The sequence below is a fragment of the Camelus bactrianus genome, chromosome 8 (assembly GCF_048773025.1).
Source record: "Camelus bactrianus isolate YW-2024 breed Bactrian camel chromosome 8, ASM4877302v1, whole genome shotgun sequence".
Classification (NCBI taxonomy): domain Eukaryota; kingdom Metazoa; phylum Chordata; class Mammalia; order Artiodactyla; family Camelidae; genus Camelus; species Camelus bactrianus.
In genome coordinates this window covers 8,653,195-8,668,985 of record NC_133546.1, presented here as the reverse complement: position 1 = coordinate 8,668,985, position 15,791 = coordinate 8,653,195, and the positions used below count along the sequence as shown (strand labels likewise).

At 40.7% G+C, this 15,791-nt stretch overlaps 1 protein-coding gene across 3 annotated transcripts in view; it reads left to right on the top strand.

Moving 5' to 3' along the window:
• Nucleotides 1–15,791, top strand: part of SNX9 (sorting nexin 9) — a 95,642-nt gene that overhangs the window by 47,619 nt on the left and 32,232 nt on the right. Inside the window, exons 1-4 of one of the 3 annotated variants that reach the window (XM_074368084.1) lie at nucleotides 5,355–6,439; nucleotides 6,874–6,966; nucleotides 12,694–12,859; nucleotides 14,461–14,611. In XM_074368084.1, the coding sequence (XP_074224185.1) occupies nucleotides 6,212–6,439; nucleotides 6,874–6,966; nucleotides 12,694–12,859; nucleotides 14,461–14,611 (638 nt within the window). In that variant the 5' untranslated portion in view covers nucleotides 5,355–6,211. Of the gene's footprint in view, nucleotides 1–5,354; nucleotides 6,440–6,873; nucleotides 6,967–12,693; nucleotides 12,860–14,460; nucleotides 14,612–15,791 lie in introns of those variants that run through there. The other 2 variants (XM_074368083.1, XM_074368085.1) reach the window with 2 other exon arrangements.

The window sequence follows — 15,791 nt, the reverse complement described above, 5'->3', positions numbered from 1 at the left end:
GCTTTTTTATCATACTGTATCCCAGTTCCCCGAATGTGTCTGTTTTTCTGTTTCACATTTCTCATCCATCCTTCCTCCTGGCCAGGGCTGGTTGGTGTGGTGGGAAGCATGGTACAGGGCTTGGCGTCAGAGCTCAGTTTGAGTCTGGCTTCCCTAGGCAGAAGTCATGGCTTTGGGTTAATACCTGCTTCCTGAATTGCTGGAGGACTAGGCCACTTGTATAAAGTGGCATCGGACACATGGAAGACATTTAACAAATACTTCCTTCTTTTCTCACCTCTTCCCTCCGAGGAACGATCCCGATTTTGTTCCTCTGACCTTTTTTGTTCCAACCTCTCTCCTTCTTCTGCCCTCTCTAACCACGCAGACGATTCCCTTATAAACATCTCTCCAGCCTTGAATTTTCTCTTCGGTTTGCTCAATGTCCAGCTTTTTGTTGAACATCTCTGCCTACCTCTCTGTATCTCGGACTCCACATGAACAGAATCACTTATTAATTCCCCACAAAACTAGTTTCTCTTCCTGACTTTCCCATTTCTGTTTCTCTGAAATGTTGCTTATTTCTGTGCTCTCTTTTTCATTGCACATTAAAACCCTAAGGTTCATTGTGAGCCATTGTTATGGACCGGAGTGGTCTGCACCCTGGAGATGTGCAAAGCAGAAAAACATTTGATTTCAATCCCAGACCTTGCCTGGGTTTAAATCCCCAAATCTCATACTTTCTTTTTGACTCAGGGTGAGGTACCCAGCTTCCTCATCTGTAAGACCTCACAGAATTGTTGGAAAGAGTGAATGGAAAAACGGCTCTAGTGTTTAAAACAGTTGGTACTTAGTAGGGGTTTAATAATTGTTCATTATAGTTACCTTATACACCACTGCCTCTAAAATAAGACATTATAAACTTTAGGGACTCCCGCATTGCTTCCTGAAACAGGTAACCTTTTCTGCATGTCAGGAGAAAGAGCTGTTGGGGAGACAGTCGCTGTCCTCTCAGTCTGAATATCAAGCAGACACTGAACAGCGCGTGGTAGGGAAATTGTGTAAGAAATTCCTCTGAACTTGAGATGGGAATAGATACCTTTCCAGTCTCAGTTATATGTCTGTGATTCCTTAACATGGCCCCATCCTTACCTTATCCTTGTACTTTTGTATTAAATCCCAGCCAAACTGGCTCTTCTCCAAGTAGACCTTTCTTTGTGTCTTGTGCCGTCTTTTCCAAGAATGATAAAATGACGGCCTCTGCCCACCCCTCCAGCCAGGTTCAGCTCAAATATCATGTCCTTCATGAAGCGTTTTTTGTTTTTTCCTTTTCTTCGTCTCAATTCTGTTAGTACCATTTATGACTCTAGTCACAAGTTATATTATTTGTAAACTTGTAAGCTTGGTGAGAAGCAGAGATTTGGTCTTACTTTTTCTATTCCCATAATCAGTAGGAGATTTTGCGCCATAGTATTCTGCATATGTTGGAATAATTTTTTTGTTGTTCAATCATAAATACGTGAAAAAGTACTTTGAATGGAAAATGTTATTTACAGATTTCGTCCTGAATCTCTGTCTAAAGGAGATTTGTGTTCTCAGCTTTGGCTGTAGGACTGACTAGGAATTATTGAAGCCCTCCACTCTACCATCTGCTGGGTCACCCAGTTAAAAATAGGCAAATTCTCTTACAGAAAATCCTCTGGGATTGTTAATTATTTCTAACAGTTTGGATATTAAACGCCCAAAGTTAAGTGGGTACTTAAGGATATAACATCTTTTTATTATGTAGAAATTTTCAGTGTAATGGTGTTTTGTTATGACGGAATTTTTATTCATTAAGGAATGAGAAAGGTACTAGTAATTTTATGTTGAAACTACATTTTGCTTTCTCATTTCTCAAAAAAAGTCCATTTGTAGGCCATTTTAAGACCATTTTATAGCCCATTTAAAAACAGATCAGCAGGAGAAAACTTCACAAAGACTTACTACTTCATTATCTCAAGGTAAGGCCTGTCGCACGGTGGACTTTCCTCTTTACACAATCCTCAGCGCAGCGGTTCTGTTTCCCCACCCCTCCCCAGCCCCACAGGAATCCCTTTTACTGGGTTGCAGGGCTTTTTAAGGGAGGTTGTGCACATCTGTTCAGACGATTTGTTGACTTTTTCCCCAGAGCCGCATTAGGCAGTGCCAGCCTTCCGTGCCTTGTTGATCACAGACGCCTTCCTTATGTCAGACAGCTCTTTGCATCTGAGACCCATTCAGAAATACACACTGCTGAATTTTATTGTTTAGGTTGTTTTGCTGTTTGGTTTCATCTAACAAGAGAGAAATGACAAAGGCAAAAGGTGGTTTTGTTTTGTTTTTAACCTTAAAACTACTGTGGTGAGGGGCTGGTCAGCGTGTTGCACCACAACCGTCACAGAGGACTGTCCGTAAAAGCCCGTTTCACGTGGACGTTTATTACGCAGTCCATCTGGAGGCAGGTGGCCTTGCTCCTTGTAGCACCATCCCGTCTGGCACATAAAGCTACCTGTCTTAAGACTTTGTGCGAAAAAAATAAGTAAATCCTCTTAGCAAATATTTTCTATTTTTTAAGGCAAATTTTTTAAGGCAAATCCCTTTAACTTTCACTATTTAAAAAATAAATACCTGGAATTGACATCTGTAGCTTCAGAATGTGAGTTAATAAAGGACCTGCTAAGCCATTTAAACTTTTTTGGAGGGTAACTTCCAGTCAGTAGTAGTGATGTGATTGGCTACAAATGGACTTTAAAAAGAGTGTACGGGTTTTATATTTCTGTTAGTGGTTTTTTTGAAGTAAGTAGAAGTTCATCTATAGAATTAGGTGATGTCCTTTGGGCAGAAGATATATAAGAACAAAATAGGAAATTTTGCAAATTCTTCTGTGTTTTGGGCTGAAATGGTTAGGCTTTTTATATGAGAGAATTTTATACCTTCCATAGGCCTTTTTGAAAAAAAGACCTTAACCTTTGTCAGAAGCTGATTAAAATGTTCATGGGTTATAGAAATCACAGTATTTGCTCTCTGTTCCCATGTCCTAACATAATTGGTATGTTGGTTATTAGATGTTTGGTGAGTGAGAAATGTCCAGATAAAGACTTCGGATATGTAGGTCATGCAGGTGAGTTGCAACAAACAAACAAAAACATAATTGCCTCAGTCTTCACAAAACAAGTAGCTTTCCATTCATTTTTGTTCTATACCACTGGACAAAGTCTTTTTTTTTTTCTTTGATTTATTTGTTTTAGGATCTTTCTCCCCTTAATGGGGACACTGGGGATTGGACCCAGGACCTCACGCACGCACGCGCTCTACCACTGAGCTGTGCCCCCGCCCCACTGGTCAAAGTCTTGCCCTGAAGTCCTTTCTTCCTTCTTTCCTTCCGAGCGAGCGGGAGAGCATATATTAGGGTGTGGTAGTGTGACAGGCAGCATAACAAGCAGAACGTATATGTGTGTGACTGAGGCACAGCAGGAATGTCTCTATATGGCAATAAGGTAGGCCCTCAAATGCTTCCAGATCCTTTCCCCCAAGATGACAATATACAAGGCACTGCACCCATGATTAGCGACCCTTCTTACCTGGTAGACGTATCAAACTGAATGATCTGTATTGACCTATATTGAACTTTGGGCATCCTCTGTAAGGAGCCAGGTGGCCAGAGGGAGCTGTACCCACTGATCAGTATCTTTTGAACCTCCATATTTTCTTTGTACTTCAGTTGGCTGGTTTGGTAGTAAGCCAAACAGAAAGCAACCTTAATGAAATGTAGGTTATCTTTTTCATTAATTCTCAAACCTCGATCACCCTTGAAGTCTGACCTAGTGCAAGCAGACACCTGTTGCCCGTCTTCTCCCAGCCTCATAATCCGTGCAGGGAAAGTTGTTCTTCTTAGACCATGCTTTGAAGAACAACTGGGAAACCAGTGAACTGAGTTGACTTCACCATTGTTATCCAGACAGGCCCTTGCCCAGGTCTTACTGCATTTTCATTGATGCCAGTGTCAGAAGTAAGAATTTGATTCTTACTCTTCCTTGTCTCTCAAGGATGTCATATCCGAAGCAGAGTACAGTAAAGTAGCAAAATATAACAAAACCAGACCTGTCATTTTTGTGGTCAGCAGTTACAGACTAGTGGGATTTTTTTCTTTAGAAAGAATGTTTTAAAATAAACTTCTGTTGTTACAGAAGCAGTACATACATACTGTAGAGAATTAGAAAGTCAGACTGGCAAAGAGACGAGCATCAGATTCCCACCATCCACTGCTGTTTACACCTTGGTGCGTGTCTCATTTCCTCTATGTGAACGTGGGTAAACACATGCATGCCTGTGAGACATGCGTGAGAATATTTACTCTTTGTAACCTTTTAAAAATGGATGATCCTTTCTTTTCCTTCTCAGTAAGTTTTCATCTCACATAATCACCAGACCAGTTTTAATTTTCTCAGCTGACCCCAGAATGTCCTTTACAGCTTGTTTATGAAATGGTGTCCAATCTAAGGACCAAGCTTTGTATCTGCTGGTGTCCCTTAGTCCTTGTCAGTCTTTTTTTTTTTTTTTTTTTTAGCACAGTTGCTGCTTTTTAAATTCTGACTCACCAGTTGTCCTATAGAACTCCTATCTCCTAGACTTGTCTGGTTGGTCCTTTTGGTAAGTTTAAGTTGTTCCTCTATCCTCTGTATTCCTTGTAAATTGGAAGTTGTACCTAAAGGCTCAAAGGATTCAAATTGAACATTTTGGGAAAGAATAGGTGATATTGTATATTCATGCTACATCACCTCAGAAGGCATAATATCTGGTCACCCCACCATTAATGATCAGAATGACCTTGTGTCAAGTTAATGACTGTCTTGTGCCTCCATTGTCAAGTTATGTTTTCTCCTTATGACCAGAAGATTATCTGTCTTAATTTAGTGCTATTAACCATACGATGGTTTGCTACCAGATGATAATCCTTGCCTGAATCAGTAATGTTATTCCTTCCACGCTGACTGAGTTGGCTTTCTTCTGTGTAAAGTAGCACTTCCCTTCATTACCTGGAGCTACTTAGCTGCCTTGAAAAACAGTTTCTATTGGAATTCAGTATAGATGCCTAATTCTTTCCCTTTAATTGCCAGTTTTCAGAGTAGGAAGTTATTTTAATAGCCACTGCAAACAGTGACAAATGAATTTTCCTCTCTCTCTCTCTCTCTCTCTCTCTCTCTCTCTCTTTTAAGCATTATCATAGACCCATGGACTGACATTGATGCAATGTGTTTCAGTCCACTAGAGTGGTTGTTTTTTCCTTTATGCTTATTAAATTTGACACTTCATGGAAGCCCATTCAAGTGTTTCTTCTGTCTCATCAATATTTGAAAGCTTTCCTGCTCTTAAGTATTGCTGATTCTGTCATCTGTGTCATTACTGGGTCAGCTTCAACTGATGTATTTTTGTCTTGTTGTGGGTCGTGTTTTCCTGCTGCTTTTCATGCCTGATGATTTTTTGTTGGATGCCAGGTACTGTGATTTTCCCGTTATGTGCTGGATATTTTTGTATTCCCATAAATATTTTTGAGTTCTGTTCTGGCATGTAGTTAAGTTACTTAGAAACAGTTTAATTCTTTATCAGTTTAAGCTTTTTAAAGTGGGGCCAGAGCAATGTTCAACCTAGGGCTATTTTTCGCTTATCTATTTAGTGCTGTACCTGATACCACCCCTGTGAATGAGGTCTTCCATTCTGGCTGGTAAGAACCGCCCCACCTGGGGGACTGATCCTTCATCCTTTCATATGGTAGCTTCCTCAGTGCAGACGCTGATCAGTGCTCAGCCTAAGTCCTGGGTCCCCCGGAGCTCTCCTTGCAGCTCTCTCCTCAGTACTCCCTGCCTCAGGCCCCCAGCTCTGTCTTCTCAATTCACAGACACTGTGGTCTGTGTGGTTCCCCGTCCCTGACCTGTGGCTTGGAAAGTCTTTCCGGGCTGGGGTCAGGTCCTTTATTGCCTGATCTCCAGTGATTTGAAAGCAATTTCATACCTTTTTTGTTTTTGTTTTTGTTTTTTTTTAGTTTTAAATGGAAATGTAAATTGGCTGCCTGATACTCCATCTTGTTTGTCTACTTTGTGTATCAGTTGATTTCCAAAATCAAATTTGTTATGTCTACAAAATGGAAGTAATACCACCACTTACTTCGCAAGAGGGTTATACTCAAAAAGTGCATCCTCCTAACGCTGTGTAAATGTGGATAGTAATGCCTTCTCTACTAGATAGCTGTGGAGCTGGGATTCGAAGCCTGGAAATCTGGCTCCAGGGTTGTCCTCTCAACAGCGGTGCTGGTTTGGCCATTGACTCGCTCCATGGGGGTGTCAGTTATCTGTTCTCACGTCGGTGCCGCACACCGAGCCAGTCAGCGGCTTGGGAGCACCCACTGGGCTGGCGGGCTCTTCTGTGCTCTCAGCTGGGCTTGGTAGGTCCTCCTTGGCTCTGTGGTTCCTTTGTATCGTCCAGGCACTTTGCTCATCTCACGTGTTTGATGGCTTTGAAAGCACTGGTTCAACATCCTAACAGTTTTTAAAGGTTGGCTGTGTTTTTCCTCTGGAGTGTTTTTCATCGATTGTATGACTTGCATGATATTTGCTCCATTCCTTTTGTGCTGTTTATAATTGTTTTTAGTGCTTCAGTGATACTGTGTTGTGACAACAACAGCCTTTAGAGTACATACTAACGCATTGAAGAGAAGCCACTATACGCAATAGGGACTTTGCTTTTGCATGTAATGTCTGTGCATGAGTGGCATGCTGGAACTTTCTGGCGAACTTAGCCCGGATATGCATTTGCTGTTTTTAGCTTTGGTGTTCTCTTTTTCCTCTTCATTTACTGAGCACCTTTTTTTATTTCAAGGTGGATATTTTGGCTCAGATTGGTTGTATTGAGAGTCTCAGCCAATCACCACCTTCTTCATCTTCTCCTTCTCCTTCTTCTTCCATAAATAAGGTAAAATTCAAACCTGGATGCAGGAGGAAATAAACACTTAAACTCCCTAGAAGTAATCCTTTTTTCCCCAAGTGAGGTGATTGTTTCAGGTAAGCTGTTTTACTAAAGCTCTTCTTGGGGACATGGCAGCCCAGAATGTGGACCATACACGAATTGGAAGGGTAACGGAGATTTACACCTTGAAGGCCTTTTAGCTGAGACTTCCAGTGAAACTTGATTGATAGATTTATTCCATGGACAGCAAGGTCCAACGAAGAGTTTTTAATCATGCAGGTGACAGAGCCCAGATGGGATTGGTGCCGTACAGGGTGGGGAAAGGAGAGAATGGTGACGTTGCTCAGTAGAAAGAAGAGAGGAGGGAGAGCTGTAGAAGAGGATAGGAGAGGTACCTCAGAGTTTGAAACCTTAGTGCAGGAGCAGAATGCATTATTGTGCAACCAAATGTCTGCAGATGAGGGACAAAAGGGGTTATTGAAATTGAGAGCAAAGAAGTCAGGGGCCAAAGAGTCATTAAACCAGATCGTTGTAGCCCAGTTTGTTGTAGTAGGGGTTAGGCTTTGAAGAAAAGATCTCAGCATTTAGCACACAGAGGATGTGCCGAGAATCCCAAGAATTTAGAGTTGCTTTTGAATTTTATGGCAAAACGTTTCTGTCTTCCTCTTTCTTTTATGTATCTGAACTAAACAGACCTTTGTCTAAAATAGAAAATATCTTAAGTGTTTATAATCACCTGTTTAATCAGAAGTTTCCCTATTAATGTGACCTGGCATTGAACCATTTGGAAATATAACTGATCATTTCCTCTAAAGCATAAACTAATGGGGACTTACCAGTCCTCGTTCTTTTCTTTACATTCTAGATGAGCCCTCATGTAGTAAAATAACCTCTGCTGAACACGTACCATGTGCCAGATACTATGTTACGTGCTTTATATGCATTATGTCATTTAATCCTTACAAAACTTCTAGGAGCAAGTTAATGTTATGATACCCATTCTGTAAGTGTGGAAACTAAGAGAGGTGGAGGGAATTGCCCAAGCTCGTACGGCTAGTAAGATAAAGCTGGGATTCAGACCCAGGTGGACAGCTCTAGAGCTTAAGTTCTTAACCGCTGCACCCATGTGAAATTTACTTGAGTCAAATTCCCACAGTTTCACAAGTGGATTTAAAATTCAACCAGCGGACCAGTGTTCTTATCCTTGCCCCCTTTTAACCCATGTTACGCATTTGTAAGATGCACCTTTCCTGTGGTTATCATCTCGGGAATACCTATCCCCGCCCACGCCATCATGGCCATTCTGACTCCGTTCTCTGTCTTTCTGCTCTACAGTCAGAGACAAGCCAGTCTCCTTTCGGTGGAGACATTAAAATAAGTCACATGATGTAAAGCCAATGTAAATGCATTTCTTTGCCTTATGAGGATAGGATAACTTTAAAATTTAGAGTGCCAAATCAGCAAATATGTTGAATACATTGCTTTGGGCCTTAAGGAGCATTTACTTTAGTTGGACTGGGAGTTAGGGGGAAAGTCAGATAATTGGCCAGTTCTAGTGCCAGACAGATTAAAATGCATTTATACTAGAGATCCAGACAAACATGCTTTGGGACTGTTTTAATTTAACAAATACTTAATTTACAAATCACTAGGTGCAGGCCCCACGTTCATAGACGGTAGGACATCACCACTGGTGACCCTGATGGGCACAGATCTTCTCTTGTCCCTTGCATGTATCCTCCCGCAATTCAGAAGACAGAATATTTGTAGCATAAGTTTTGTTGGTTGAATTTTCCAACATTTGCCAAAACTTTGAGCATAGAAAAGTTAAATGAACTTCATAATGAATGATTGTATACTTGCCTCTTAGATTTTACCATTAACATTTTACTGTTCTTGCTTTATCACACACATGTCCATCTGTCTGACCATCGATACCTGTCAGTATCCTCCAACTTGTCTATAGTGCACTGCTGCGCTGCTGATAACTTGGAAGGCTTTGTTCTCTTAAGAGGATGGTAGTGCTGAAAATCACTTATTCTGCAGTTGACCACAGTGAGGTATTTTCCTAGAAAAGGCTCAAGTCTGTATACATGAGGAAAATCGGATTTCCATCTTTGTGAAATAATGGTAATGGTACAAAGGTCAGATGTCAGCCAAAGAATAATATGTATTTCGTACACATGATCAAGAACATCATATTTGTCTACTTTAAGTAAAAATATTTGAGTCCTTGCCACTTTATTTAAGGCATTTTGAGAATCTTTTGGGGGAAGTGTTTGCCCAGGACTTCCTAGTGGAATGACCAGCTGATATGCAGATAACTCTAACAGAAGACAAACTTTGGAAGAAAGTGGAAGGATGTGACTGCGTGTCCGCCAGCAGGTTGAGGCCAGCGCCCTCAGTGGGTAGGACTGTGACAGAATTTAGGAAGATGAGGAAGGAGATTTTGCATGCAGGGAGAGTCTAGCCTGAGCAAAGGCAGGGATGTAGGGAAGTCTGGGAAACTGCAGGTTGAAGCACAGAGTGAGGGCTACTGGTGAGTAATGAGAGTACGAGGAAGAGTTAGGGTCTTGGTCAATGGATTAAGGAGCTTGGAATCTCTTCTGTTGTCCATTAGGTCTAAATGAATGGTTTTTAATTAATGTGATTGATAGAGTCAGAAGGGGTTTGTTACCAGGAAGGGAGGGAAGAGAAGTGGATGAAGACATGGAAGGAAAGCTGGAAGACAAGAGAGAAGAGGCGTGGATGACCGGATGCCTGCAGTTAAGGGACAGAGGGTTATTGGGAGCAGAAAGCAAAGGAGCCAGAGGCCAAAGTGCGGGAAGGGTGGGTTCAGAGAGACAGACCGTGTTGGGCCGCGTGGCTGATTGTTAGTTATTGATATTAGAGGAGGGGCCTAGAAGTCAGTAAAGGTCACCTGAGAGAGAGCGCGAGTGAAAAAGTCAATGATGGAACCTGGAGAGATTCTTTTCTAGTTGGCTAGATTTTGAAAGATTTATGAGTAGGAGTCAAGTTGAAACAAGGTAGAATGTTCAAGAGAGAAAAAAAAGACAGAAGCAATTACTAGATTTACCAACAAGGATTTCATAAATGAGGTAGAGAGCTAAGATCATACCCATCACCAAATAGTATAGCAATTATTACAAGCAGTTTATAAACAAAGAAACTTCTGAAAGAACTATCATGCCATGTGTTTCTGTCCTGGTAAGTTGTACCTTCTCCTGGGATACTTGCTGTGAGTGGTTCACATCCCGTTTCTTCCTCAGTATTGGTGAAAGCCTTTATCTGAGGTCGCCGGCACGCAGGCGCTGAACTTTCCCTCTTCCTAACGTTCTAGTTTATAACCCTTCCATTCCTTTTCCTCAGCAGTTTATAGAAATGCTAGACAGATGAATGTCTGTCCTTATTGTCATCAAACTATCCAAAATTTCTGTACCTTTTGAAGTTTTTATTCTAAAAACAAAACCTCATAGTTTGGAGCACAGAGTATAATATTGCTCAATAAAACTCTCTTCCTTAAAGAAAACTGTGAAAGGAAGGGATTCTCATAAATGAAGTGTGATTATCAGGCCCTCAACACGACCGCCTTCCTTTCCAGTATCCACTGGAGTGGCTTGAGAGTAGCTCCTTGTGAATCATATATTCGAGAAATTCAGTCATAAGGATGAACTGTCTTTCTGCTATTAATAGTTGACTTTGAGCAAAATCACTAGTCACTTTTTTTTCTTAAAGATATAAAAGATGTTAGAATGAAGTCATACTTTCTCATGTAAAATGTATGCTGTTTTTGATGCTTTCAGTAGGTGGCAGGCACTTACCCACCCCATGTGTCAGCTGGTAAAAAGTGAAAAAAAGACCCACCACCATAGCATTCTAAAACACATGAGGCAGTTTGGGTAATTTTCTTGTAAATCTCTCTCTCTTAATCTATCTTTCCATCTTTCTTTCTTTTTTTTCTTTCTTTTTTCTTTTTTACCAACACCAGATTTTTTTCATGTGAGAAAGAGGACTCAAGTAAAGGGGAAAATTTGCTATTCCATGTTCTTGAGTGAACAGATTCAATATTGGATTTTTTTTAAATGCATTATTTGTTTCCCCTGAATTTATCTGTAAATTTAAGGTGATTCAAACGAAAATAAATGCCTTTTTTAAAACTTGTTCTAACGGCATGCTATCTAGTGGGCTCTGCAGTAGCTTGATACTAGTATGAATGCATGAGTAGGATACAGTAGCGAGTCCAGAAGTAGGCCCAAGTCCAGTGTGTGATACTTCACATCAGTGAGGGAAAGATGGATTATTCATTAGATGGTATTAGGGCAACAGACTGACTACAGGAAAACGTTAAATTGGATTCCTTTATTATTTACTGAAGTAAGTGCCATATAGGTTGGAAATTTTAAATTAAAAAATTAAGGAAACAAAAACAAAAACTGTGGTTGCCTCAGGGGTGAGAGGTGGGTTATAGGTCCTCTTACTGAAATTTTTGGAATTGGGTGCCAATTATTACCTGTTCCTACATTTTATTTATAATATTAATAATTAAACTATAAAATTACACTAAGGAATAATGGGAGAAAATATTTCTTAAATTATTTTGGAGAATGGTAACTAACCGGTTTATGCAAGACGAGACCCTTGGCATGTCAGTAGGAGTGTAGAACTATAACTTTATAATCTCTTAGGAAATCAATTTGAAAAAAATATATCAATTCTAGGTGCACACTTTCCTTAGCCCAACAATTTTTCTTCTGGGAATTTCACATAGATCTCTTGGAACCTTGGGAAAAGATGTACAAAGATGGGCCTTGCAGCATCATTCACAGTAGCAAAATACTGAAAACAAGATGCATGAGTATCAGCATATGCTGTTTAAATTATGGGAAATAAATACAGTGGAACTCAATGGAGCAGTGTGAAAGAATGATGTCATCCTAGGAGACATGCTAATGCACCTAGGAGAATATTTCAGGCTATTATATGGAAAAAGAAAAGAGCAGAGCAGAAAGTATAATTTGGGTTCACTTACAGTATGTTTAAAAACAGAAAGGATCTCTGCATGGCATGTTTGAGTAAGTATATGTAAGGTATTAGGAGCTATTATCTCTGAAAGGATGACTGGCATCTTAAGGTGATAGGAATATTTTTTAAATTTCATATTCTTTTATACTATTTGAATTTATTTTACTGAGAACATACTGCCTTCTCAAATAAAAATTAGAAATTAAAAATACAACTGACTACTATAAATCAGTTAAAGTGAATAAAACAGATTCTTATCAGCATGTATAATCTCAAAAACATACTGTTAAGTGAAAAAAAGTTTACAAAGAGATACATAGAGTACAGTGTTGTTCAGATCAGTTTTAAAAATAGAAAACGATTGTTATTCATAAATGTGTTACACATTCCATTACACACAACAGGAGTATGAGAACATGCACAGGAATGAAAAAGTAGGAAAAGTAGTTACCTGGGGGGAAGGAAGAGAAAGGGAGTTTCTTTGTTACTGGTTGTAAAGTTCCGAGCAAATGTAGCAAATTCTTAACATCAGTAAAATCCAGCTGCTTTTTGTGCTTTCCTACATGTTTTAAATTTTTTATTTAAATTTTAAGTTATTTTAAAATTCTGTCAATTTTTCAGCAACCCTATTCAATTGTTGTGTGATTCCTGCTGAAATGAGTAATGCCTCCTGGAAGTCACAAATCCTTTCCCTTTTCCCCCTAACAACAGGTCAGCGGTGGCAGTGACCCCTGGTCAGCCTGGAATGCTTCCAAATCTGGAAACTGGGAAAACTCGGATGGCTGGGGCGCCAAACCAGAGGGGGCTGCAGCCCAAAGAAACACCTCCAACAACTGGGACACTGCCTTTGGTCATCCCCAGGCCTACCAAGGACCAGGTGAGGAAGGGGCTCCGCTGGTGAGGGAGCCCACCTTACAGGACATCCGAGTTACTTAGATTTAATCAAAGGAACTGTTCTCAGGCGCTCTGATTCATAGCAAACCTGTTTTTCGATGCAAATGTAGATAGTCCTTAATTATGATATTTAGTCCAATCTCAGTTACCTGCAAGGAGTCACACGTGCAAACGCTTGCAGGGGCCAGGTTCCTAAAGCAAAACCACAGTGCAGTGCTGTGGGGCTGCGGAAGGCGGAGATAGGCAGTCCTGCTCCAGCCAGCAGGTTGATGCCATCTCGGGAGAACTAAGCTAGTGGTCCTGGACCACCACAGTTCCAGAGAGACTGGAAATCTTGATTGTATCTTCCCACTTTAAGATCTTAGCAACCAACACAAAATTTTTTTTAAATCCTGGGCCAAAAAAATGTGCACAGAGATTGAATATCTCCCAGTTTGACCGCTGACTTAGCTGCTCTATCTTTTCCTTAACTACCTGTTTGACTCCTAGGTTATTAATGAAAATACCGAGGCAAAAGAGGAATTTCTAAAAGGAGAAACAATTCAGGAATTTAAAAAGGCTATTTATGTCTGCTCTGAAATTAAATAAAACAATACGAGAGCCTCCCACTGTTTTTGAATGATCCCTGTGTGAGCACATTGTGCCAAGAATTGAATGTGCTAAATGGCAAGAGACTCATCTGCAGGAGCTGTAAAGAGCGCAGGAGCTGTAAAGAGCACAGGTGCTGGTTCCGAGACAGGAGCTGGCTGCTGGCAGGACCAGGAGGCGTGGGCTGGGCAGAAACATCCAGACGAGACTGCTGACATCTGCTTCTGCAGTAACTTGGCATGGCTCCGGGAATCTTGGCCTGGATCCTTCTAATACTGTCTGTTCTCTTTTTTGTTTTGGCATTTGTCTCTCGGCCTCTCGCGGTAGCACTCTTAGAAGGCAGAGGTCCCAGGGCAGTTTCCTGCCTGGTGGTAAAGGGCCGTCAGCAGTGGGAGACAGAGGCCCAGAACAGTGGAAGAGGAGGGAAGGGGGCGGGAAGCTGGCAGCACCTTGTCTGACACAGAGATTGTTGTCAGAATCTCAGACTCCTGATGCTGGTTAATTACTACTTGTCTCTCATTTCTCTTCCACCCCCTCGTCCTTCTCTCACCTGTGTTATTATTAAGGTTAAACAATTTCTTTCCAAAACTCTATCATCCCTTTTGTCCTCCCCAGTCTTCTTGGCTTAAAGGGTCTCTGGTCTGCTTGTTTGCAAGTTTATAAAGCTAAATTTATCGATGTACAAAGGTCTGCCCTACGTACCACGGGGCGTTCTAATAGTCAGCATTTATCTGAGGTGACTCAGACCGACAGCCCTCTTCAGGTTGTTTCTGACTTGTCTTTCACACTGAAAGGCAGAATCTACAGTTCAAGCCTCGAAACCGTCTGGCCGCAGAGCGTGTACTCTTCACATGTTTATTATAATCCTCTACCCCACACCCTTTTCTCCTTTTTTAAAAAATTGATTAACCCAGTTGATAGTTGCAATCAGAAAATTAAGTCCTCTCACTTCTATTTTGTTTTTCTTTACTGACGATCTTGCGTGCCCACCTCCAGCAACAGGTGATGACGACGACTGGGATGAGGACTGGGATGAGCCCAAGTCGTCTGCCGCCTACTTCAAGGACCCAGAGTCAGCCGAAGCGGGGGGCGCTCAGCGAGGAAACAGCCGTGCAGCCTCCTCTTCCATGAAGCTGCCACTTAACAAGTAGGCTTCAGGGACTTGGGGAGCGTGACTCTGTAGAAACAGAAGATCAAAAAGGCTTTTTCTCTTTTGAGTGACTGCAGAGTTTGGGGAGTGATTTGATCATATTTATTTGGCTCTTAGCTTGGAAGCTTATTTAAAAAAATTTTTTTTTCATTTCAAAGTGAAATATTTGTTCCATTTAATCATCTGCCAAATACTGTTTCTACCTTTATCAACTCCTGACATTTTAAGGTTTCTTTGCTGATGTCACAGGGAAGCAAAAAATAATATTAATAACTTTCTTGTAAATGTTTTACTATTTATTAATCTTTTACCACGTGCCAGGCTTTGTGCAGAGCAGTTTGTATACACTCCTGTGTGACCCTCATGTCCCTCTATGGGACATATAATCTCTGTTTTATCTGGGAGAAACTAAAGCCCATGGAGGTTATAAACAACTGCCCAGGTTCACACAGGTGGGAAGTGATGTCGTCAGGGTTCCAGCCCAGGCCTTCAGCCTCCCGAGCACACGTGTACTCCACTACTGTGCCTAATGTTTCTAAGGCTTTGTTTACACTTAGATTATTCTTAGATTAAAAAAAAATGTTTTGAGCAATACTTGTAGAAACACTGCTTAGCAGGAAGGCATACTGGAAAGGGCGAACACAGACACAGCTCTGTGGGGTTCCTTGGTAGAGGTTCTGGGCGAGTCCATAGTTTACACCAGTATAGCCTGAAGGAGATGTAATTTATGATTTATCTTCAAATGCCCTACTTTAGCAGTTATATTTAAAGTAGTTTTTCTAAAATTACTAGTACTTTTTCTCAGTGTTCCAAGTTCATGATTCCAAGCAGATATCAAAGAATGTTAATCTATCTCTGGAAAAAAATTGTAAACATGCTTGATATATACCTAGATATATCAAGAGTCTAAGTTTTGATGTACGTGTATGTAAGTTTAATGAGGCCTACAAGTTCTGCTGAGTGTATTAAATAGCATCAGGTTATTAAATGAGTTAAAAGTCAGTCATTATCACTGACTGCATCCTATTTTTTAGCATCAGATTTGAAATTCTCAATATAGTCTGTCATGACTTTACCCTACCCTCAGTTGTTCTTTAAACCTAAGTACAAAGTATATTTAAAACCCATTTCAGTATAATATATCTCTCAGCCCCCTGTTGAAAATGAAGATGCAGAG